The 26,959-nt window shown below is 42.6% G+C and overlaps 1 protein-coding gene across 1 annotated transcript in view; it reads left to right on the top strand.

Moving 5' to 3' along the window:
- The window catches only part of RBM42 (RNA binding motif protein 42), a 68,975-nt gene that overhangs the window by 27,183 nt on the left and 14,833 nt on the right, over positions 1 to 26,959 (top strand). Inside the window, exons 7-8 of the mRNA XM_033963803.1 lie at positions 6,010 to 6,117; positions 26,276 to 26,399. Coding sequence (XP_033819694.1) covers positions 6,010 to 6,117; positions 26,276 to 26,399 — 232 coding nt within the window. The remainder of the gene's footprint in view (positions 1 to 6,009; positions 6,118 to 26,275; positions 26,400 to 26,959) is intronic.

Here is a 26,959-nt window from a genome sequence, read left to right as displayed (position 1 = left end):
TTCATGCTTCCTGCTCGGTCCCGCACTGCAATCTGAATGGCTGCTGCCAGTTCTCGTCTCGCGAGTCCTGGCCTGTATCAGCTGGGACCTGCAAAAGCTTCAGTAGCTAGTACCCGAGGAATTAGCCCTGAATATTCAGTGCTGATGGCTGGATATGGGGATAATTCTGCCTGTTGTGGGCAAAATACTGACTACTGTGGGCTGAATATTGCCCATTAGGGTTTTTTTTCTCTCTTTTAGATTTTATTGATATATTTGGGGTTTTGTTCAAAGAAATTGTCTGTTTTCCAAGCTGAGCTGTTGTGAGAGATGCTGATTACTTCAATTAACATAGCATCTTTTTGGGAAAAAAAAAGTATCGAATGTAAAAACTAATCTTGCATTCAAATTAAATGATAATGCAAGAAATCTGTAGTGTAGATTCCTTATACAAATTCAGATATTCTACATGGAATTAAAGATTTCAATCAGCATAATAACTGGGAGAGCTCTAGATTTCTTGAACAGACTGTGTGTAAGCTTAAAACTTGCATCTTCTGGGTGGAGCTCCTTATAATAAAGTATTTTACTAACCTTAAGAAGGAATTGCCACATACACATGTAAGTAGCCTATTATTTGATGCCAGCCAGCATAAACATGCACATATTTTGTCAGTAGGCATGTATGGGGTGGAGCATAGGTGGAGTTTGCAGGTACATGTTCGTAGACTATAAATTCATGTGTAATTCAGTGTATTTTGTAATCTAGGCATGGATCCTTACACCTGCTTAAGCAGGTATGGTCTCTGTTGCTTATGCTAGTATTTTATGAAGGCACCTAGGGGCCTATGGGTCTTTTTCATAAAATAACTCTTAAGTAAGTAGGCACCTACTTGTCCTCTTAAACCAAATACCCTTTTATCAAATTACACTCTTCATGTCCTAATGTATCCATCAATAATTGACTGAACATAACTGTTTAGTTTCTCAACTTCAAGATGCATGTGAAAACTTGGCAATATTCTCAAGCTTTTGTTAGCTTCATCTGTTGATTAGAGACCTGAATTATACCTTTATCCCAGGACAAGCAGGCAGCATATTCTTAACTGATAGGTGACGGCACCGACAGAGCCCCGGTACGGACAATTTTAGAGTGATTGCACTCTAAGAACTTAGAAAGTTCCAGTAGGCCGCATCGCGCACGCGCGAGTACCTTCCCGCCCGACGGAGGTGCACGGTCCCCAGTTTCTTAGTTTCCGCGGAGCTAAGAACATAAGAAGCGCCTTCTCCGGATCAGACCTTCGGTCCATCAAGTCCGGCGATCCGCACACGCGGAGGCCCTGCTAGGTATACACCTGGCTTATTTTATAGCCAACCATATCTTTATATGCCTCTCTCAAGGAGATATGCATCTAGTTTGCTTTTGAAGCCTAGGACTGTCGATTCCACAATAATCTCCCCTGGGAGAGTATTCCAGATGTCAACCACTCTCTGTGTGAAGCAGAACTTCCTGATATTAGTCCTGAACTTGCCCCCCCTTAGCTTCATTTCATGTCCTCTTGTCCGTGTCAAATTGGACACCTTATGTCACCTTTTATCTCCTGTCTGTTGCAAGTCTTTTTGTAACCTTTATCCCTTGTGTTTTTTCTCATGTCTTCCCTTCTTCCCCTGGCATTGGCTTTTTGTATAATTATCATGAACTCCTTTGATTTAAGTAAAGATGAGGCATATAGGACATTTTATTAAACTAAACTCATAAGAAACTTTTATTAGTGTGTTTTAGAAATGTGATCTTGAACTGTCTATCCCATAGGTAATTTCATGTGTCAAATGAAGGTAGGAAGCCAAGAACACAAAACCAGACAACTCAGATTTACAACAAGGGTTTTCATCCAACAGACTTAAGAATAGCCATAGTGGCTCAGATCAATGGTCTATCCTGCCAAGTATTCTGCTTTCAATAGTGGCTAATCCAGATCACAAGAACCTGGCAGGATCTCAAAGAGTAGCAAGAGTCCATGCTTCCAACTCCTGGGATAAGTAGTGGCTTTCCTAATGTCTACCTTAAGTCTATAAACTGCTATTAAGGTTGTCCTTAAGAAAACCACTATTTACATAGTAACATAGTAGATGACGGCAGAAAAAGACCCGAATGGTCCATCCAGTCTGCCCAACCTGATTCAATTTAAATTTTTTCTTCTTAGCTATTTCTGGGCAAGAATCCAAAGCTCTACCCGGTACTGTTCTTGGGTTCCAACTGCCGAAATCTCAGTCAAAACCTTCTCCAGCCCATCCTTCCCCAAACGACCATATACAGACCATGCAAGTCTGCCCAGTACTGGCCTTAGTTCAATATTTAATATTATTTTCTGATTCTAGATCCTCTGTGTTCATCCCACGCTTTTTTGAACTCCGTCACCGTTTTCTTCTCCACCACCTCTCTCGGGAGTGCATTCCAGGCATCAACCACCCTCTCTGTAAAGTAGAATTTCCTAACATTGCTCCTGAATCTACCACCCCTCTACCTCAAATTATGTCCTCTGGTTTTACCACTTTCCTTTCTCTGGAAAAGATTTTGTTCTACGTTAATACCCTTCAAGTATTTGAACGTCTGAATCATATCCCCCCTGTCCCTCCTTTCCTCTAAGGTATACAGGGCTTCCAGTCTCTCCTCATACGTCTTCTTGCACAAGCCTTCTATTATTTTCGTCGCACTCCTCTGCACCGCTTCAAGTCTTTTTGCGTCCTTCACCAGATACGGTCTCCAAAACTGAACACAATACTCCAAGTGGAGCCTCTGACCTGTACAAGGGCATCAACACCTTCCTTCTACTAGCTACGCCTCTCTTTATACAGCCCAGCATCCTTCTGGCAGTAGCCACCGTCTTGTCACACTGTTTTTTCGCCTTTAGATCTTCGGACACTATCACCCCAAGGTCCTTGCCCCGTCCGTGCATATCAGCTTCTCACCTCCCAGCATATACGGTTCCTTCCGATTATTAATCCCCAAATGCATTACTCTGCATTTCTTTGCATTGAATTTTAGTTGCCAGGCATTAGACCATTCCTCTAACTTTTGCACATCCTTTTTCATATTTTCCACTCCCTCTTCGGTGTCTACTCTGTTGCAAATCTTGGTATCATCTGCAAAAAGGCACACTTTTCCTTCTAACCCTTCAGCAATGTCACTCACAAACATTGAACAGGATCGGCCCCAGCACCGAACCCTGAGGGACTCCACTACTCACCTGTCCTTCCTCTGAGCGACTTCCGTTAACCACCACCCTCTGGCGTCTGTTCGACACCCAGTTTCTAACCCAGTTCACCACTTTGGGTCCTAACTTCAGCCCTTCAAGTTTGTTCAATAGCCTCTTATGAGGAACCGTATCAAAGGCTTTGCTGAAATCTAAGTAAATTACATCTAGCATATGTCATCGATCCAGCTCTCCAGTCACCCAATCAAAAAATTCAATCAGGTTCGTTTGGCACGATTTACCTTTTGTAAAGCCATGTTGCCTCGGATCTTGTAACCCATTAGATTCAAGGAAGTACACTATCCTTTCTTTCAGCAACACTTCCATTATTTTTCCAACAACCGAAGTGAGGCTCACCAGCCTGTAGTTTCCCACTTCATCCCTGTGACCATTTTTGTGAATAGGGACCGCATCCGTTCTCCTCCAATCCCCAGGAACCACTCCCGTCTCCAGAGATTTGTTGAACAAGTCTGTAATAGGAGCCACCAGAACCTCTCTGAGCTCCCTCAGTATCTTGGGATAGATCCCGTCTGGTCCCATCGCTTTGTCCACCTTCAGTTTTTCAAGTTGCTCATTAACACTCTCCTCCGTGAATGGCGCAGAATCTACTCCATTTTCTTGTGTAACTTTGCTAGACAATCTCGGTCCTTCTCCAGGATTTTCTTCTGTGAACACAGAACAGAAGTATTTGTTTAGCACATTTGCTTTTTCCTCATCACTCTCCACATATCGGTTCCCAGCATCATTTAGTTTAGCAATTCCATTTTTCATCTTCCTCCTTTCACTAATATATCTGAAAAAATTTTTGTCTCCCTTTTTTACAGTTTTAGCCATTTGTTCTTCCGCCTGTGCTTTTGCCAGATGTATCTCTCTTGGCTTCTTTCAGTTTCACCCTATAGTCCTTTTTGCACTCTTCTTCTTTGCCATTTTTATATTTCATGAACACCAACTCTTTCGCCTTTATTTTCTCCGCCACTAGTTTGGAGAACCATATCGGCTTCCTTTTTCTCTTGTTTTTATTTTTTTTCTTCATATAAGACCACTGTCTTTCCTCTTCTCTTATGTCCTCCCATCCTAACAGCTCTTTCTTCAGGTACTCTCCAATTTCATTAAAGTCCGTACGTTTGAAATCTAGGACTTTAAGTATTGTGCGGCCGCTCTTCACTTTAGCCATTATATCAAACCAAACTATTTGATGATCGCTACTTCCCAGATGAGCATCCACTCGAACATTAGAGATATTCTCTCCATTTGTGAGGACCAGATCCAATATCGCTTTTTCCCTTGTGGGTTCCGTCACCTTTGTCTGAGCAGAGCCTCTTGAAAGGCATCCACAATCTCCCTACTTCTTCTCCCGATTCTGCAGACGCAACATTCCAGTCCACATCAGGCAGATTGAAATCTCCCAACCTCCTCTTTCCTTCCAAACTTTTAGATATCCACAATCAGATCCTTATCAATTTGCTGCGATTGAGTCGGAGGTCTGTAGACTACACCCACGTAGATAGAAGTTCCATCTTCTCTTTTCAGAGCGATCCATATCGCTTCTTCCTTTCCCCAGGTCCCTTGCATTTCGGTCGCTTGAGTATTGATCTTTACATAGAGAGCTGCTCCTCCACCTTTTTGACCATCTCTGTTCTTCCTAAAAAGATTATATCCCAGTATGTTTGCATCCCATCAATGTGATTCACTGAACCATGTCTCTGTGATAGCAACAATATCTAGATCTGCCTCTAACATCAGGGTTTGCAGATCATGAACTTTGTTGCTTAGACTGTGAGCATTTGTGGTCATTGCTTTCCAGCTATTTTTCAGCGGTAATCTCCTTTTTCGTATAGATTTTTGTTTCGTTTCACTTTCCGTTGCAATGCTATGAAATGAGTTGCTGATCTTTACTACCATCACATCTTTTATTTTGCCGGGGGGTGGTCTCTATAATGGTCCTTCATACATATACCACCCCCACCTTCTAGTTTAAATGCCTAGAAACATTGTCTAAATTTCTCCGCAAGGTTTCTTTTTCTTGCTGTAGCCCATCAGTGCAATATAGCTTCTTGTCCTTCCATGTATTTCCCCATCCTCCTATGTACCTGAAGCATTCTTGATGACACCAGGCTTTGAGCCACCTATTGAAGTCCTCTGCGTTTTTACTCTTTGCTCTCCCTTTCCATATGCAGGCAGTATTTCAGAAAAAGCTAAAGTCTTTACAAAAGGTTTCAAGCCCTCACCAAGCTCCCGAAAAGCTTTTTGTGCTGCAAGTGTGGAGTTGTTGACCAGGTCTTTTGTTCCCAGATGGATAACATAATCAGTGTTAAAATCCTTAGTTTCTTCCTTAATTATAGTCAGCATTTGCCTGGAACTCCTGGTAGCTAAGGATCCTGGAAGACATTTCACTATTTTGGTCTCCTCGCCTTATGTTCCAAGGTTAATGCCTCTTGTCCCTAGGGTTGGTAGCATGGAATCTTGCTACTCTTTGGCATCCTGCCAGGTACTTGAGACCTGATTTTGGCCACTGTTGAAAGCAGGATACTGGGCTAGATGATCCTTTTTTCTGACCAAATATGGTTATTCTTAGTCTGTTAGATGAAAACCTTATTGTAAGTCTGAGTTGTCTGTTTTTGTGATCATGGTTTCTACCTTTATTGCCTGGAACATGAGATGAGAGTCTCGACTGAGAATAAAATGAAAGATGAAGATATTGAGAGGAACTAAGGCAGGGCTTGAGGAGTCAGTCTTCTGAAAGTTGGTTAACTAACTTTCTTTTTTTTTTTGGAAGGAGGAGGTGTCGGAGCTGCTGTTAGCAATTGAAGAAAAGGAGGTTTCTGGGATAGAAGACATGATAATTGGGCCAAGTATGCCTGAGGCAGAGCCCGTGCAACCTGAGGTAAGACAGAGGGGGATGGAGATTGGTTGCTGCAGTTACCTGATGAGAGACAACTCTAAGCACAGTTTGACCAAAAGCTGAAAAGTGTATGGCTGTGTACTTTCTAGAACAGCGGTATCAAACTCAAACCCTTTGCAGGGCCAAATTTTGGATTTGTAGGTACTTGGAGGGCCGCAGAAAAAAATAGTTAATGTCTTATTAAAGAAATGACAACTTTGCATGAGTTAAAACTCATTATAGTTTATAAATCTTTCCTAATTGCTTCTGATAATTTCAGCTATACACAGTTGAAAACAGTGCAACATGAAGAAAGTGAAGTTTAGATAGTTTTTCACTTTCTGCATGTTGCACTGCTTTCAGCTGTGTATATCTGAAATTATCAGAAGCAAGTAAGGAAAGATTTATAAACTATAAAGAGTTTTACCTCATGCAAAATTATGATTTAGATTCTAAAGTATCAACTGCAAGAGACAAGATTTTGGTATAGTCCTCTAGGCTTTTTTGTAGAGGGGAGAATCAATATCCAATTTGTGCATGGAAAACTTGTGCCTTAAGTGTCCAGTGGTCGCATCCGCACTCGTTTTCAGCTCTCACCTCCTCCAGCACCAGACACAATCGTCATCTTACATCAAGCAGTCACCGCCAGGAGAGATGCCGAATTTCATGAGAGCTCACAAGATTACGTACACACGGACAAGCTGCACTGCCTTCAGTGGTTACCTTACGTTCTGGAACTTTGCCTGCTTCACTGCTGTAACCTTATGCAAGCGCTTTCCTGTATCTATACATGATTGTCCTCTCCTCTCTACCTCACAATTGCGTACAGACGCAGGAAAGCGCTTGCGTGAGGTTACAGCAGTGAGGCGGGCAACGTTCCATAACAATGGTAACATACCAAGGGCCTCAAAATAGTACCTGGTGGACCATGAGTTTGAGACCACTACTCTAGAAGGAGAAAACAGAAACATTCAAATATATAGCAACATCAAAAAGGAAAGATGGGAAGCTCAAGTAGTATGTGAGAACATTTTTACTGAGAGAGTGAAACAGCCTTAAAATAGAGGTTACAGAAACCAGAAAAATTCAGATGTACATTACATTGCATTACATAAGCATTTATGAATTGCTAATACACCCCAATAAGAGTTCAATGCAATTTTCAGATTAGTAAGAAGTTGGCTATCTCCAGGAATTACAATTCTTACATTAAAATCAAAATATAGAAACATAATAGATCTCGTTTGTTAGAGTGAAGGAGAAAGGGATATCTTGCAGATAAATAGGTTTGTTTTTTTAAAAATATATTTTATTGAGCAAATCAAGAAAAAACAAAGAACACAACAAAAGGCAGCCGTGCCAAAAGAGCAATAATACACCACGGCAAACCCTAAGTACAAGGCATCAACTAAGAATACAACAGTCACACAGTGCCATAAAGAATCAAGTGCTCAGAAAAGATTTTACAAATATCACCCCAAAGATACCCAACCTACCCACCCAGCCCCCCCCTCCCATGTGGATGGCACAACAAAAAGAAAGATGTCAAAAAAAACACAGATATGTATGAGTGAGTGAGGAAACAAGCAACAAGCGCCAGAGAGCAGAATAGAATAGAAAGAAAGAGGTGCAGTCCCCCATATCCTATGAGTTAAGCAGTAAACTCCTAGAACGGTCCAATAAGCCTCCCAAATCTCCTGAAAACGATCCCAACTACGGGGAACCCTACCGGACACAGCCCGGCGCTCCAGCAAGGCCAATTCAAAGAGTGAACATTGCCATTGTACCACCTTTGGGATAGCCTGCTCCCGCCAGCACACTAAAAAGATAAGACCAAACCCGAGACCAAAACCGCTGTATACAAGAGCATGTCCAAAACATATGCCCCAGCGTGGCTCCAGGAGAGGCACACTTAGGGCAAGTATCCCTGTCAGCGAAACCCGCTCGAAAGGCTCGGACTGGTGAAATGAAAGCTCTATGCAACAACTTATATTCCTGCTCCCGATTAATCATACTCCAAGAAACAGCCGCAATGCTGCCAAAACCATGGGAAAGCACATCCGGCGAGATGTCACTCTGCAAGTCCTGGCTCCAGGCGCTTGCCAAGTGACCAGTCTGAGTATCAGGACACAAGGTCAGTAAGGTCGAGATATAATAGCTCAGCTTAGGGGCCACCGGTTCCCATAAAGCCAGACACCGACCCAAGCGATCAGCACTGTGAGCTGTCACCCCCAATGTGTCTAGGCCAGAGATATAATGACGCACCTGAAAGTACCCGAACATATCAACAGTGTCAAGGTCGTATAAGGACTGAAGTTCCGAGGGGGTAAGCAGGCGCCCCTGCTCATGTAGAAGGTCCCCCACTCTTTTAATGCCCCGAGCATACCAAATACTAAAAGTGCGAGTCTCCGAACCCGGAGTAAAGTCCAGATTTCCTACCAAGGGAAGAAACGGTGTCTCACTAAAGTTCAAAGAAAACTTCCTACACAAGAGTTTCCATCCCCAGCGCATATAGGCCCAAACAACATGAGTCCGTATAGGCAGGGGCAAACGGATAGAAGGAGCATGAAGGACATACAACCCCGCCACCGGTCCCAAACAAATCCTTTTCTAGTGGATAATTTAGGGCAACCGAACTTTCAAGACACCAATCACGGAGAACCCTCAGCCCACAGGCCAAATTATAAAGCTGAAGATCAAGCAGACCAAATCCACCCATAGAGAGAGGTAACATTAACACATGAAGTGGTAGGCGAGGCCTTCTGCCACCCCACAAAAAGGTCCGCAACGCTTTATACAAAACATCCAAATCCCTACGTTTCAGCCATAAGGGTAAGGTCTGTAGAAGATACAACCATCGAGGCACCAGCATCATATTATACAAATAGATACGCCCGGACAAAGAGAGAGGGAGTGCACCCCAAAGATGTAGGAGCTCAACCATTTTTTTAAGTAAGGGCCCCACATTTAGCCTCATACAACTGATTCAGAGCTGAAGGTACATAGACCCCTAAATATTTAACCTGGAGAGGTGTCGCTCTCAGTGGAAAAAGAGGCCACACCGCATTGATATCAAGATGTAAAGCCATAGCCTCCGATTTAGAGACATTAAGCTTCAATCCTGAGAGCTCCCCAAAACTATGAAAGAGATCCAATAAAGGACCTAGAGCCTTCTTCGGGTCCGTAAGGATAACCATAATGTCGTCAGCAAAAGCCATGCAGCGGATCGACGAGCCGCCCACCGCCACCCCTGAGAGATCCGGATGATGCCGAAGCTGGATCAATAAAGGCTCTAAAAACAAGATGTATAAAAGTGGGGACAACGGGCAACCCTGCCTAGTCCCCCTCTCCAGTCGAAATACTGAGGAGGGACAACCATTAACTAGCACCGCTGCCGCCGGGTTGGAATACAAGGTTCGTAAGGCCTGCATGAAGAACCCCGAGATCCCATATCTAGCCAATAATGGAAAAAGAAAGGCCCATTCGACCCGACCAAATGCCTTCTCTGAGTCAAAACTAATGACCAGAGAAGGAATTTGATGGTAGTCACAATGTGCCATAGCCAACAAAAGTTTGCGTACATTATGTCCCGCCTGCCTGCCCGACACAAAACCGACCTGATCCTCCTGTATCAAGGTGGGTAAATAAGGAGCCAGGCGGTCCGCTAACAATTTGGCCAGTATTTTTAAGTCCACATTAATAAGGGAAATAGGGCGGTAGGACTCGACCAGGCTATGGTCCTTTCCCGGCTTAGGCAGAACTGTAATAAGAGCCTGATTAGCCAGCTCGGGAAAGGAGCCATGTTCAATGGCCTGATTAAAATAGCGACAAAGTGGGTCCACAATGTAGCCACTAAGAAGCCTGAAAAATTCACCACTAAACCATCGGGTCCCGGAGACTTACCCAGGGGAAGCCTCTTCACAACACCAAGAACCTCTTCCCTAGAAATAGGGAGATTCAAAACCTCACTAGCGGCAGCCGGCAAGATGGGTAATGTCAGAGAATCAAGGAAGTCCTCAATCAACTGAGCCTTATCCACGACCTCTGCCGTGTATAGTGTTTGATAATATTGAACAAAAAGGGCCTCCAGCTGCGATTGCTGAGTCACAAGCTGTCCCGGAGCAGAGTGCAGGGAAGAGATCAAAGTAGGACCTCTCCAACCCTTAGTCAAATTGGCAAGCATTCGGCCAGGCCTATTACCAAACCTATGAAATTTATATTTGGAATGAAATAAAGAATTACGCGCCCGCTCATGCAATAAGGTATTGAAAGCCGTCTGGGCAGTATAAAAGTCATGCTGATGTTGTGCGGTGGGAGAACGAATAAACAACTGATGGCTGATTTTAACCCTCCGTTCCAAATCCAAAATCTTAGAAGCTAAAATCTTACGCTTACGGGAGCTATATTCTATAATGGCCCCCCGCAACACTGCCTTAGCCGTACTCCAAAAAAGGTCCCCATCCTCCACATGCTCCCCATTGAATGAAACAAAATCTCTCCAGGACTTGATGAGAAAGGAGGAAAAATCGGGGTCATGATAGAGAGCTGCAGGAAATCTCCATCTATATCCACCCCCCCGAGTCCCCCCCCCCAGCAGCAGGTCAAGCCATATCGGAGCATGGTCCGAAATAGCCAAGGCCCCAATAGACGCCCCAGAGACACAGTGAAAAGAAGAACGGGAAAGGAGAGTATAGTCAATCCTAGCAGATGTGTGATGTACCTTAGAAATATGAGTGAAATCACGGTCCCCAGGATGTAGAGTACGCCACACATCCACCAGATCCAGGGTCTGTATAAAAGACTGCAGTCCATTATCAGATCTAGGGGAAGTGCGTGAAGACCCCCCAGAACAATCCAGACTGGAGTCAAGTACAGAATTAAAGTCCCCCAAAAGAACCAGAGGAGCAGAGAACTGAGATTGTAAAGGGAGAAGAGTACCCAAAAGCCTTTTGAAATAGGAACGCTGTGCCACATTAGGAGCATAGACAGAGGCTAGGAGTACCCGCTGTTGATGGAGCATACCCTGAACCAACACATAGCATCCCTCTGGGTCAGAAATGACCTTGGTCATAGTAAAAGGTACAGACTTATGAATAAGAAGAGCCACCCCTGCCTTAGCTTTGGATGAGGAGGCATGATAACACTGACCAACCCACGAACGCTTGAGTTTAGCATGCTCAAGCGAAGAGAGTTTAGTCTCCTGTAAACCAGCAATGTCTGCCTGATGGCGGGCCAGACACTGAAGGATCTTTGCTCGTTTAACTGGGGAGTTTATCCCGGAAACATTCCATGAGACACAGCGAAGTCCCCTCTTAGCTCTCACGGGCCCCTGTGGAAAGGATTAGCAAGCAGAATAAACAAAAACTGCTGCCAGGGCGCCCAGCCCTCACCCCAGCAGACACACCACAAACACTCACTCACCCAAGAATCAAACACATCCACATCCCCCCCCCACAGACCCGCACCACCAACCTTCCCAACCTCCCCCCTCCCCCCCCTCCCCCCTCGAGTCAAATCACCATCCATTATGCCAAACAGATCGAGGGTGCCCCCATGCCAATAGCTCCCCCTCCCCCCCCACATATGCAAACCCTGCATACTAGGAACCAAATAAACAGAACAGTGAAAAAACCAGAAACAGAACAGCAAATGCACAGGGTAACAGTAGGCAGACCTTTGTTCCATGCCCAAGAATGCACAGGCTATGAAGATGCCAGTCTCGTGTCCCCTACACGTCTCCAGGCCCCCTTATGCCACCCGTGAAACAGAAACTCCCAGGCAGTAGGAGGACAAGAGCTGGAAAATGAAGAACACACAGGCACAGTCCGCCGGGCAACTCAGGCCAAGCCATCCGGGGACGGGAACCACTGCAGCAATTGTGCCTGAGCCGCCTCACACGTGTCAAACACATGCGGCTGTCCCTGGTAAAGCACACGAAGCCTGGCCGGGAACTGTAGAGTAAAACGAACATCCCTGTCCATCAGCTTCTTGCAAACAGGAGAGAACCCTCTCCTGAGGGACGCCACCTTGACAGAATAATCCTGGAAAACAAGGATCCTCTGATTCTGGAACGTAAGATTTTTCTTCTTGCGGTAGGATTTCATAATCTGGTCTTTAATGGCAAAGTTAAGCAGGCGCAGGATGACAATGCGCGGTCGTGCAGCACCATCTACCTTCCTACCCAGCCGGTGGGCCCGCTCAATCCGCACAGGGCCTAAAGCAGCTGTATCCAAGAGCTCAGACGAAAGCCACTTCTCCAGGACAGTAGCCAAAGTAGCATCAGGCACCACTTCAGGTATGCCCACGAGGCGCAAGTTGTTCCGACGGGAACGGTTCTCCAGATCATCAATCTTGTCCGTGCAAGCAGACACCTGGGCGCGCAGCGTAGCAAGCTCACATTACACTGCATTCAGAGAGTCCTCTGCTGAGCTCACCCGCTGTTCCACCTCCGTCACTCTGCTGTTAAACGCATGCACTGCCGTGGACAAAGTCGCTAAGGTCTCTGTAACCGTGTCTAATCTCGTGCCCAACGCTGAGACCACTGCCGCTGTGATTTTGGACACCAGCGGTTCAGTAACAGGGTCAGAGTCCTCGGCCCTGCCTGCCATTTTTTCCTCTGCTGAAGCCTGGGCCTTCCCACGTGTCCCGTCCTTCTTAGCACTTTTGGTGGACATAACTGCTCCGTTTTTTCGGACAAACTTGTCCATAAAGGGAAGCAAGGTCACTCGCTCCAAATCGGGTCGCGAACCAAAGCAGAAAATAGTTCAAAATAAGCAGAGGGAAGGGAGAGCTACAGAGCTCAGGAAAAACACAGCTTCCCTGCTCACAGCATGGCCACGCCCCCCTAAATAGGTTTTAAAATCTTTACAAAATCTGAACTCTGAGGACTTAGAGGTTACTTTTGAGGGGAGGAATGCTGGTCTAGTGTCTAACCCTCAGTAAGCTTGGTTCTAAGAGAGATGTTGTAGAGGCTCAGCATTAAAGATAGCTTTCACAGCAACCTGTGAACTACTGTCTGCCTCTACCCACCCACCCATAGGCTTGGATTACTCTTATACTACTCTTAAATTACCCTCCACAATTCCCCCAACTGATCTTAACAAGGACAATCTCCACAAACCTGAAACACCTAACCTCCAAACCCTTTCACCAGATCTGGAAACTTTCCCCACACCTGAAGAGGTACTGAGGGAAGATCTGCTCTGCTAAGGAGAAGAAACATCTTTTGGAATATCTTGCCTGCTGGCAGTCAAACTTAGGAAAGGTAGACTTGGGTTTCAGTAGATTATTTCATTGTAGTTCTCTTTTTTAGCTCAGCAAAATCAGGCAATAGTGTAGCCTTTAGAGTCTCTGTTAGGGTTTCATACAAAATAGCATGTCAGGGCATTATATCAGATTAGGGCACAAATAGTTGTTGAGGAACGTCTCTGTTTGGTGTCAGTTCCCTTCCGCCCCGCCCCACCCCACCCCAAGGCTGAGCTTTTTGATTTATAGGCTCTTCAGTCAACCAGGAACAGGGCATTACTTTGGTAGGATTTTTCTGCTTTTTCTTTATTCTTCCAGGTGTAAGTACTTCTGCAACCACAGTATGGCTGGCAAACATCGTGTTACCAAAGCTGCTGCTCAGGTTGCAGCTTCTATCTGTACAGACAGAAAATGCTACCCAGGCAGGGGGAGTAGTTCCATGTTCAAGCTTTCTTCAGCTTGAATCCCTCTTGAAGGAAGTAAAGGAACTGAGAGAGGAGGAGGCAAGACTGAGAAGCATCCTTGAGAATGAGAGGTATATTGATGAAATGGTTTCAAGTTTAATAAGAATTTGATATACCGTCTATCATACTTCTAGGCGTTTTTAAATTATAAAATAATTTTAAAAGATAATTTTTTAAAAAAAGGTGTTTGGTTCATGAAGCATCAAAGATTTCCAGCAGTGGGGAAGCAGAGGCTGTGCTGAGGGAAGACAGCTGCACTCAGATTGTGGAACCCTACAAGACTGGTACTGTGGCTCTACCCGTCCTTGAACTGAAACACTGGTAGGCTGCCCTGGAAGTGGAGGAGATGAGAGCATCCCAGGGAGAGGAAGGACCAAAGCTTGAAATCCCCAAAATTACTAGATCTGTGACCACTAGGAGGCATAGTGGTGGTTGGTGATTCCCTTCTGAGAGGTACAAAAGTGTCCATCTGTAGACCAGACATGATGTCCCGGGAGGTATGCTGTCCGCCCGGTGCCAAAATCCAAGATGTTACAGAGAACTTTCCGAGATTCATCAAGCCTGATGACTATTATCTGATGCTGCTCATCCACTCTGCGAACGTATCAAAAGTGATTTCGTGGCTCTGGGAGAGAAGGTGAAGCAGTCAGGTGCGCAGGTGGTATTCTTGTTGATCTTCCCTGCTGAGGGTTAAGGCTAGAGCAGAGAAGCTCGCATCCTGGAGATGAATGCGTGGCTACATGGATGGTGTTATCGAGAGCGTTTTGACTTCCTGAACCATGGGATGATTTTCCAAAGTGTTTCTGAGCAAGGATGGTGTGCATTTATTAAAGAAGGGAAGAAGTGTCTTTGGCAGCAGGCTGGCTAATCTGCTGAAAAGAGCTTTAAACTAGAAGCCCCCCAAACATTATGAAAGTCGCTCCAATCTCTTTCAAAGCCAAGCTATACAACTGGCTCTCCTCTCTCTTACTAACCAGTACTTTCCCTGAGCTTCTAAGCCAGATTTTGATTACCCCAATCGTAAAAAACCCTAGAGAATCTACCAAACTTACATCTAATTACAGACCAATTGCGAGCACTCCCCTGTTCGTCAAGCTAATGGAAGGACTGGTCAACCAGGATCTAGGTCGGCGAAACCAAACTAATTGACTCAAGGGAATGACGTGAAACATCTGAAACCCAGACAACAGAATAAGTAATCCTTATTTACCAGCAAAGGAATAACCAGCCAGTATAATCTATAATTATAGCCTACATGTACAGCTTACTACCGCAGGTATAGACTGCTTGTATAGCTTGTATGTATAGCCTGTATACCAAGTATAGACTGCATAACATGTATAGACTGCATGTATAGCTTGTATAGACTACATGTACAACCTGTTACCGCATGTATAGACTGTATGTACAACCAGTTACCGCATGTATAGCCTGCTACCGCATGTTTATCCTTTATAGACAGTATAGCCTGCATATATAGCCTGTACAACTTCTATAGACTGTATGCATAGCATATATAGACTGCACGTATAGCCTGTTTACTGCATGTACAGCCTGCCACTGCATATTTAGACTGCTACCGCATGTATAGCCGGTACTGCCCAGTACTGTTACCGCATGCATAGCCTATTACCGCATTTATAGCCTGTTCTGCCCACTACTACCTGATACAACTTACATCCCATTACACCCAAGAAGAGGAGAGCAGAAAGGACTACAGGGTGAAACTGAAAGAAGCCAAGAGAGAGATACGTCTGGCGAAAGCACAGGCGGAAGAACAAATGGCTAAAAATGTAAAAAAGGGAGACAAAAATTTTTTCAGATATATTAGTGAAAGGAGGAAGATGAAAAATGGAATTGCTAGGCTAAAAGATGCTGGGAACCAATATGTGGAAAGTGATGAGGAGAAAGCAAATGTGCTAAACAAATACTTCTGTTCTGTGTTCACAGAAGAAAATCCTGGAGAAGGACCGAGATTGTCTAGCAAAGTTACACGAGAAAATGGAGTAGATTCTGCGCCGTTCACGGAGGAGGGTGTTTATGACCAACTTGAAAAACTGAAGGTGGACAAAACGATGGGACCAGACGGGATCCATCCCAGGATACTAAGGGAGCTCAAAGAGGTTCTGGCAAGTCCTATTAAAGACTTGTTCAACAAATCTCTGGAGACAGGAGTGATTCCTGGGGATTGGAGGAGAGCGGATGTGGCCCCTATTCATAAAAGTGGTCACAGGGATGAAGCAGGAAACTACAGGCCGGTGAGCCTCACTTCAGTTGTTGGAAAAATAATTGAAGTTTTGCTGAAAGAAAGGATAGTGTACTTCCTTGAATCTAATGGGTTACAGGATCCGAGGCAACATGGTTTTACAAAAGGTAAATCGTGCCAAACGAACCTGATTGAATTTTTTGATTGGGTGACCAGAGAGCTGGATCGAGGACATATGCTAGATGTAATTTACTTGGATTTCAGCAAAGCCTTTGATACAGTTCCTCATAGGAGGCTGTTGAACAAACTTGAAGGACTGAAGTTAGGACCCAAAGTGGTGAACTGGGTCAGAAACTGGCTGTCGGACAGATGCCAGAGGGTGGCGGTTAATGGAAGTTGCTCGAAGGAAGGAAAGGTGAGTAGTGGAGTCCCTCAGGGATCGGTGCTGGGGCCAATCCTGTTCAATATGTTTGTGAGTGACATTGCTGAAGGGTTAGAAGGAAAAGTGTGCCTTTTTGCAGATGATACCAAGATTTGTAACAGAGTAGACACCGAAGAGGGAGTGGAAAATATGAAAAAGAATCTGCAAAAGTTAGAGGAATGTTCTAATGCCTGGCAACTAAAATTCAATGCAAAGAAATGCAGAGTAATGCATTTGGGGATTAATAATAGGAAGGAACCGTATATGCTGGGAGGAGAGAAGTTGATATGCATGGACGGGGAGAGGGACCTTGGGGTGTTAATGTCCGAAGATCTAAAGGTGAAAAAACAGTGTGACAAGGCAGTGGCTGCTTCCAGAAGGATGCTGGGCTGTATAAAGAGAGGAGTAGTCAGTAGAAGGAAGAAGGTGTTGATGGCCTGTACAGGTCATTGGTAAGGCCCCACTTGGAGTATTGTGTTCAATTTTGGAGACTGTATCTGACGAAGGACGTAAGAAGACTTGAGGCGGTCCAGAGGAGGGCGACGAAAATGATAGGAGGCTTGCACCAAAAGACGTATGAGGAGAGACTGGAAGCCTTGAATATGTATACCCTAGAGGAAAGGAGAGACAGGGGAGATATGATTCAGACGTTCAAATACTTGAAGGGTATTAACGTAGAACAAAATCTTTTTCAGAGAAAGGAAAATGGTAAAACCAGAGGACATAATTTGAGGTTGAGGGGTGGTAGATTCAAAGGCAATGTTAGGAAATTCTACTTAACAGAGAGGGTGGTGGATGCCTGGAATGCGCTCCCGAGAGAGGTGGTGGAGAGTAAAACTGTGACTGAGTTCAAAGAAGCGTGGGATGAACACAGAGGATTTAGAATCAGAAAATAATATTAAATATTGAACTAAGGCCAGTACTGGCTGGGAGGGTGTAGATGGGCTGGAGTAAGTCTTAACAGAGATTTCGGCAGTTGGAACCCAAGCACAGTGCAGGGTAAAGCTTTGGATTCTTGCCCAGAAATAGCTAAGAAGAAAAAATTAAAAATTTAAATTGAATCAGGTTGGGTAGACTGGATGGACTATTTGGGTCTTTATCTGCCGTCATCTACTATGTTACTATGTTACCCCACACAACATGGCAATTTTTAACAAACACGAACTACTATTAGGGATACTGTACATAATCTGCTCTAGATGCTGGGCCATTGAAGACAAATCTCATCAACCTATTCACAACTATCCCTCCTGGCACAGACCAGCCAAACTATCCAAATCAACAAACTCCCACCAACTACCAAAAATCTATCCAGAGCAAGGCCCACTTCAAATTCCAGTGATAAACACCAACCGCAAACCCCGCAAACCATACAGGAACCAGACCAAAAACAGAAACCTAAAAAAGTTAATATATTCTGACACTCTCACCCCATTCAACTATGAAATCGTCAAGGGATACTATCTAAATACCCGCTCCGTGAGAAACAAAGCACACATATTAAACGACTGGATATTGCAAACAAAGCCAGATTTCCTATTCCTAACAGAAACATGGATGGTCTCTGACACAGACATTATCATGAAAGAAATTCTACCACTATCAAGAAGCTGGAAAAAAGGAGGAGGCCTAGCGATTATACTAAAAGAACCCTTTAACTACTCTTAAGACAGACTACAAAACATCAGAAAACCTAGACATACTAACTTGCAAAATCACCAATGCCAAACTAGAAGAATCACTGACTACTATTCTATTTTATATCCCACCCAAAAAATGGTCAAACGCCAGAGATGAATTCTTCGAATTTCTAACCGTAAATACACTAAAAGGATCATACAATCTACTTCTGGGGGACATAAACATACACCTAGAACAAAAGGGAAAGCCAGAAGTAACCGAAATTGCCAACTTCCTAATGTCACTCGATTTTCCAATTCCAGACACAGAGATAACCCATGAAAAAGGACACAAACTAGACATAATTACTTTCTCTCAAAAAAAAACCCTTCATCCAAGAATACAATATTAAACAGGGACCTGGGAAAAATGCATCTGGTCAGACCACTATATTGGCAATTTCAACCTACACTGGCAAAAAAAGAGCTCTCAACCAAAATAGAAAAGTAAAAACAATAACCAGTCGTGGTACCATAAACCCAACAGAATTCTGGGCTCACTATGAGCTACGTCCCACAACCAACGAAATACAGGAATTTCCCAACAAGATGGGAAAAGTTCAGTAAAGACCTCTTAGACCAAATAGCCCCATACCAAACATACAAAAAGAAAGATAGACCACCAAACGAATGGTTCGACTCAGAGCTATTAACCAACAAACAGGAACTAAGCAAATTGGAAAGAATCTGGCAAAAAACAAAGAAATAGACAAGACAAACTGGAAATAAAAAATGAAAATATGCAAAAATCTGATCAAAGAAAAACGCACATAGCACTATGCACAAAAAATTGGTTCAACAAAAATAAACAATAAATAATTATTCAAACTAGTAAAAACGTTAACAGACACAACATGAATCCTGAAAAAGGACAATGAGAGCACTTCATCCGCTCAAACCCTAGCTAAGTTTTTTAAAAATAAAATCACTGATTTAAAAACTACTCTACCCACACCCACAACCAATACCTTGAACCCCATGATCAGGTTCCCAGAGCAGACATGAATTGGGATCACTTCGAATTCCCAAACTGGCACCAGTTCCTAAGTTTATTCAACAACTACTCCAAATCTAACTGCCTCCTCGATGAATGCTCCCCTAAAATCATGACAGTTGCCCCCCCTAACTTCAAAATGGAACTATTCACATGGTTAACAACTTCCCTTACAAACGGAACATTAAACAAGGATATGGGACACATACTACCGTATTTTCACGTAGATAACGCGCACCTGTGTAAAACGCGTACACGGGTATAGAGTGCGGAAAACACAAATTTATGTACAGAAATTTTTATATACCGCGCACACCCTTATACCGCGCATGCTGCCCGACTCTCCTTTCGCCCGCCCCGACTCTCCTCTGGAGACCCCGACTCTCCTTTCCCCCTTGAAGTCCTGTCCCTACCCTGAAAGCCTGATGCCCCCCCCCCCCCGACGTCCGATTCACCCCCCCGCAGGACCGCTCGCACCCCCAACCCGAAGGACCACTCGCACGCACCCGCACCCCCACCCCGAAGGACTGCTCGCACCCCCACCCGAAGGACCGCTCGCACCCCCACAGCCTCCCCCCTCCCCCATGGAGAAGCTGTCTACCTTGTTTCTGGATGCCAGCGAGCCCAGCTGTTTCCTCTGCCGGCGGTCCCGCCCCTTCTCTGAGCCCTGCTGCGCTGCTTCCTCTTCCGGCGGTCCCGCCCTTTCTCTGACGTCAGAGAAAGGGCGGGACCGCCTGAAGAGGAAGCAGCGCAGCACAGGGCTCTGAGAAGGGGCAGGACGGGAGGCTGTGGGGGTGCGAGCGGTCCTTCGGGTGGGGGTGCGAGCGGTCCTTCGGGGTGATGAATCGGGCGTCGGGGGGGAAACTATGTAAAAAAAATTTTGTACAACGCGCTCACACATATAATGCGCAAGGGTATGCGTGGTTTGTAAAAACCACGTATAACGCGCGCATTATATGCAAGAAAATACGGTAATTACTCCGATACCCAAAGATCAAAAAACCTCAACAGCACTAACAACCAATTACAGACCCATAGCAAGCATTCCCCTTTTCACAAAGCTACAGGAAGGATTGGTCAACCTACAACTAACAGACTACCTAGACAAATTTAACACTCTCAGTGAACACCAATCAGGCTTCAGGAAAGGATACAGCACAGAAACAGTCATAGCTTCCATATTAAACCACCTCTATGATCTTTTCAGCAAAGGCAAAAGCGCATTGATTCTGCAACTTGACCTCAGCAGTGCGTTCGACCTAGTAGACCACAAAATCATGCTACTATGCCTTGATGCAATAGGAATCTCAGGAAAGGTAATGAAATGGTTCCAAGAATTCCTAACAAACAGATCCTACCGAGTAACCAGCAACGGAAATTACTCCAACCCATGGAAAAACCCATCAGGGGTGCCCCAAGGCTCCCCTCTATCACCCACATTATTCAACATCTACCTCGCATCCTTAGGTCACCTACTACAAAAATTAAACTTAAAACACTATATATACGCAGATGATATATCCATCCTAATCCCCTTAAATGACATCACAAATGAAACTATAGATAACCCCTCACACACATTGATAGAAATTGAAAAATGGACCACCAGCTTCAAACTAAAATTCCTTATATGTGACATGTTTTATCAAGCTATAACCATGGATCTTACTAGTTCTTCAAATGCCGAATATGATGTGAAGAACAACATTCTATCATCTATTTCTTATAAGTCACATGACTATCTCATTTTTGTTTACATAGAGAATAAGAATGAGTATTTCTTCCATCCCATAGTTCATTTTTACATAGTAAATAATCTTTAGCACGTTTAATATCAGTTTGCCATCCTCAGGAATTCATTGTTATCCAGAATATTAGAAGTTTTTTAGCAGCATTTCACTACAGATGTCTGCTATTAAACCAGCTTTCCATATTTCTTTTCAATTCCATTCTTTTTTTTCTTTTTTTTTATTCTTTATTCATTTTTAATCTTACATCAAGTGTACAAATAATAAAACATTTGAAATTAAATACATCACTTGAATTTCTTTCTAATATAACATCAAATATATAAATTTATTCCCTTCCCACCCCCTTTCCTTTAACATTTAATCAAAAATATACAATATAAATATTCTTTTTCTTTTGATTAAACCCATTCTTAAGATTGTTACTTCTATTCTTCCTCCCAAAATCAGTTTCACATATTCATTGGCTCTTTTTGCTGGTTTATAAATTTTATAAGTTCTTCTGGTTCTTCAAATTGGCAGGTTTTATTATCCAGTGTAATTCTCATTATTGCAGGGTACATGAGACCGTACCATGCACCTAACTCTTTTAATTTAGGTCTGAGCTGTAAGAATTTTTTTCTTTTCTCAGCTGTAGCTTTTGCAAAGTCAGGAATGAAAATAATTTTTGTACCTTTATATCTTAATTCATTATTTGCTTTTGCCAAATTTAAAATTTCTATAGCCTGCTGATATCTCATGACTCTGAAAATCAACGGTCTTGGAATCCCACTTGCATTTGATCTTATAGGGATTCTATGAGCCCTCTCAATCTCTTACGGAAATCGAGGGCTTAATGGTATTAATTTAGGAATAATACCTTCTAAAAAAAAACTACAGCATCTTTCCCTTCCAAACCTTCTGGTAAATTTAAAATTCTTAAATTATTCCGTCTAGACAAGTTCTCCATATTTTCAACTTTTCTTTCCAGACTTTGTATAACTTGGTGATCATTCCTGCATTGCAGCAGAGTTTCTTCAGCAATTGCTACTCTTGATTCTAACTGAACCGCCCGAGAATTAGCAATCTCTATTTTCTTTGCTAAGTTGGCCACTTCCTCTTTGACCTCCAGCATTAAATTTCTTAGTTCTATTATTAATGCCTGCATTTTCATTAGAGTCATCCGACGGAAATGGCACTCTAGAGGGCGTCGGTGGATCAGATTTTATCCTCTTAGCGTTTCCTCCTGCTGAATCAGTCTTCATTTGTCGCTCTGACATTTTGAGACACTGATTTCTTCAAGATTGATCAAAGTAAGAAGATTTATATACCTTATTCCATCAAAGGTTTATTAGAGGTACGGAGCTCAGCGCTTAAGCTTCCACCATGTTAGGCTTCAAAACCATGCCCCCCAAATTGGCAGTTTTAAAATCATCTGGAAGCATTGGGTGATGGCAGGCATACGTACATTGGAAGATGTATTATCTAATGGTAAGCTGCTTGAGTTTTCACAGTTGCAACATAAATTTGGTCTTAGTAAATCACAAAGTTTTAGATGGTTGCAATTGAAACATCGATGTAGTTTGCCTGAGAAGGTATGTTTAACAACCATTACATTGATAATAGAGAAGTCTTGATATTTGATAGATGATTGGTGAGATTCAGTTATAATATTGAATGTGTATTTGATTGATTGCTGTAATGTTTTTAATGTTAGTCTGTTTTTACCTAGACCCCTCCTGACGAAGAAAACGAAACCTGGGTCGGGGGGCCAGGCATTGAAGTAAAAAGCACTTGGCACTTTATCTAGCACTTTAATAGCACTTCAGCACATTACATAAAAAATTCTTTGCACAGTTTGTACTTTTGCACAATCCATTGACGCTGCTATTGACTTTTATTCTTGTTCCACCATGGGTACGATAAAAAATGGTCGGATCTTTTAGACATTGCGATATACTATCTAATCATATGATTAGTTGCAGCGTTATTGGAAACTGAATCATCATCTTGTTGGGAATGATAGATGTTTGATTTTAATATATTGGCTTGATAGCTAAAAACATAATAAAGAGCTGTGATTCAATAAAGAATGCAATTGAAGCAGGTCATTAAGGCGGGGTTCCCTGAATGGAGAAATCTCAATAATCAATATAGCTTGGAATTCTTATGCTTTCAGGTAGATTTCATGGGACACCAGGCTGTACAGTGGTATAAATTGATATCTGGACTTGTGAATAAAAAAACAAAAACTGGTTTTCGGGACATTTGGAGCATTGAGATCAAGCATCAAATTACTGCGTCTCAATGGACACGAATTTGGTCTTGGAGGATGAGATGTACAGTGTCTGCATCTATGAAACAAACTTGTTTTTTTCTTTTGCATAGAGCTTTCTGGACCCCTGTTAGTTTACAAAAATTAGATAGCTCTAAGTCTAATAGATGTTGGCACTGTCATCTTGAGGCTGGGACATTAGATCATCTTTTATTCTATTGTCCATTTATATTGTTATTTTGGAAATCGATATGGACCCAAATAAATAGGATGTTAGAAAATCCGGTGGCCTTGACATATGATACTATTTTATTTGGCATGTCAATGAGAGCGAAAAGTCAGATTTCTTCAAAAAACAACAAGCTTTTATTTATCTTGACTGGAATTACCATTCAACAGATTACATTCAATTGGAAAAATCAGAGCAGATTGAATTACAGTTTCTGGTGGAATTCTGTATGTCATATATATAAAATGGAAAGAACATTAGCAATACAGAGAGGATATTTTGGTAAATTTCAGGAGGTTTGGGGACCATTAACAGACTTTTGTAATGAGTAATAAACATTTTCCCATAATAAGATAATTGAAATGAAGGGATGGGAATGGTTGGGTGGGGTGGTATTTTTTTATATTTTATTAAATCATATAATGTATAAAATAATATATGAATATTTTTGAAGTATTAGGGATGGAAAGGGTGGTTAAATTTCATGATTTCCAGATAATATTATAGCAAATCAAGTGATGTTTTACAATTTAAATGTTATTTGTTACATTTGCTGTAAGTTATAAAAACAAATAAAAATTTATTAAAAAAAAAAAGATTTTATAGTCCCAACTTTCAACACCTCCGGTAACTCACTCTCTTGCAACATCAAGTTCATCATTAGTGTCACACTTGGTGCAATCCTACTCCCCATCACCAGTGGAAATCGTTGGATGATATGCGCCTGTGATCTCACCAACAGTCGCTAACTCCACTTATTCAAATGTATCCCATCTTCCAACCACCACAAAATCTACCCTCCAATCTGCTGTATTTTCAGGTATTGTCTGCATAATCAGCGCAACCTTTCTTAAAAAGAACAAATTGAGTTCACCAGCAGAAAATGAACAAGATATCTGGGAATCAATCTAATAAATACTACAGAGGATTTATATCTAAATAAGTGTGTGGTACAGAGGTTAGAGCATCAGCACCCTGAGGCTTTGGATTCAAATCCTGCACTGCTCCTTGTGACCCTGGGCAAGTCACTTAATCCCCGATTGCTCCAGGTACATTACATAAGTGTGAGCCCACCGGAACAGATAAGGAAAAACACTTGAGTACCTGAATAATTTGTAATCTGCATAGACTTGTAGGATATGTGGAATATAAATTATTTAAAAAACCTACCTCAGAAATTAAATGAGCTGTTTTTGGCCTTAGATAGTTGGGAGGGCCTAACAATCTCTTGGATGGGAAAAATACAGGCAGTAAAAATGATGCTACTACCAAAATTATTAGTCCTTTTTATAGCACTGCCCTCCTATATCCAAAAGGTTTTTCAGCCACTTAAAGCCAAAAATATGCAGATACAGTATATCTGAAATAAACGGCCATCCAAAGTTCATGTCCAAGCAATGCAACACCCAAAGAAATTAGGGGGCATGGCAGTGCCCTATTTTCTTTCCTACTACAAAGTTACTTACTTGTGCATTATAGCAGAGTGGTTAGCACACCCCAAAGAAATTGTGGGTTAAGCTGGAACAGAGCTGGATCCAGACTGTACTTCTATGCACAGTACCATGGCTGCTTGATGCCTCCCTGATACCAATCATTAAGATGATCCCTCTAACAGTACAGGGCCCCCTACAGACATGGTAAAGAATTAGGAAAGAAACTTTCTTGGATAGGAAGTACTTCAGACAGACTTCTATAAGATATGTGCCAGGCTTTATCCCGGCCCAAACTGATCAGGCATTTTTATATTGGGGGAAAAAAGAGAACTCTTCAAATTGGGCCAACTCTGGGAGAGGATGAGCAGATGGTCTGTTTTTCAGTTTTACAGGAAGAATTTGGACTCCCAATTAATCATTCATTTCAATACACACAAATACAAACATTCATAACATGCCAGGCAAGAGATGATCTTTGATTCAGACTAGATTGGAACAAGCTGTGCGGGGAAGGGTAGGCAAATGAGGCATATCTTGGATATATCTAGCACTTTTAGTTTATAACATGCCTATTGATTATTATATCCATTGTTGGGAGAAAGACTTACAAACCACATACAAGCAGAAGTTATGGGAGAGAAATTTTCATACTTAAGGATTCCATTACAAATAATGTGACAGAAAATGGTTATAAAAGAGATATTGGACAACAATTCTCTCAATAGTTCACCAGACCACAGGGAAAAAGTATCCTTTTGAAGCAGAACATTTGTCTGTTACATGTCAAACCTTTAGGTGTGAGGCCTGTTATACTTAAATAGGCTTCCTGTGTCTTTATAGCAACTAAATTAGTATTAGCTAAAGAATGGAAAAAATCATCTACTCCTCTCCCCCCCCCTTCTACACACACACTTGAAGTTGTTTATCGCAAGGTAGATTATATTTTCTTGAAGATATCATTAACTGCCCTTAAAACTGGCTGGCTAACTTCCTTTCATACTTTATGGGGTCATTATTTTTAATGGAAGAAAAAATATAACAAAAGAAGTAGTTAAATATAGGATGTTGTACTGTTGAGATAGAACTGATGTTATTTTGGAACCTGAGAGAGGCCCAATATGCTCCAATGTCTGTTGTCTGACTGGAGGGATACCTGCATAAAGAGGAGGGAGGGTTAGGGTTGGAGTGGGCTACTAGATTGGGAGCTTATTTGCAGTATTTAATGCTGTCATGTGGAAATTGTGATCTTTTGAATTCTTTTATACCATATCATATTGATTCTTATATCAGCTAGGAATCATTGTAGATCGGTATGTTTTCAGCGTTTTTATAAAATCTTTCAATAAAAGAATTTATGGGAAAAAAAATGTCTGCCTCTAGCAGTGAGAGATAAAAACTGAATATGAAATATTTGTATGGGCACTATTGGTCCATGCCTGAAGATGGTGGTCTCCCTCCTGAGTTCTTTTCTTTTCTTATTTCCACTAGCAGCAAGTAATTGAGCCAGTGACAGAGGACAAGAAGAAGACAAAACAGGAAAAGACAAAACGCTGCATTCGGACAGCAGCTGGCACCAACTGGGAGGATCCGAGCTTGCTGGAGTGGGATTCAGGTCAGCCAACTTGGCATCTCTCTTCACTGGTCCTCAGTATATAACTCATAAGCAGCAGAATGGGATGAGCCATGGCCTGAACCAATGTTTTGTCCATCATACCATCATCTGCTTAGAGAGCTTGAGTGCAAGGCTGGGTGTTAATTTGTTTGGTTCCTCCCAATTTATTTGATAAAAATTTGATCAAGTATCTTGCAAACTAAAATAAAAGTGGTTTACAATTAGAAAGATGACCTGCTACTTCTAGGACAATAGGACAGAACCTTTACCTGGTTTCTTGTACAATCCCTCTGGAGCCTGAATTATCGGGTAGTGCATCCATTCCAGCCTTGGTTGCAGAACTTAAAAATAATAACCACCCCCTCTGCGAGGACACCTGTGTGGCCACTCCCCTTGAAGTTCAGTTTGATTCTGCAGCCTTGCTGAGAACTTCTAGTTTTCTTATGCTCGTGATTTTATTTCTCAATTCCTAGTCTTTTATTTTCTTCGGTACCGCGGGTTTGCCCTCGTGCTACGGATCAACTCTGTGCAAGTGATCCTTCGGCGGGAGATCGCAGACA

The sequence above is a fragment of the Geotrypetes seraphini genome, chromosome 11 (genome assembly GCF_902459505.1).
Source record: "Geotrypetes seraphini chromosome 11, aGeoSer1.1, whole genome shotgun sequence".
NCBI lineage: Eukaryota > Metazoa > Chordata > Amphibia > Gymnophiona > Dermophiidae > Geotrypetes > Geotrypetes seraphini.
Note: the sequence above shows the minus strand (reverse complement) of the source record. Positions and strands in the feature narration are given on the sequence as shown.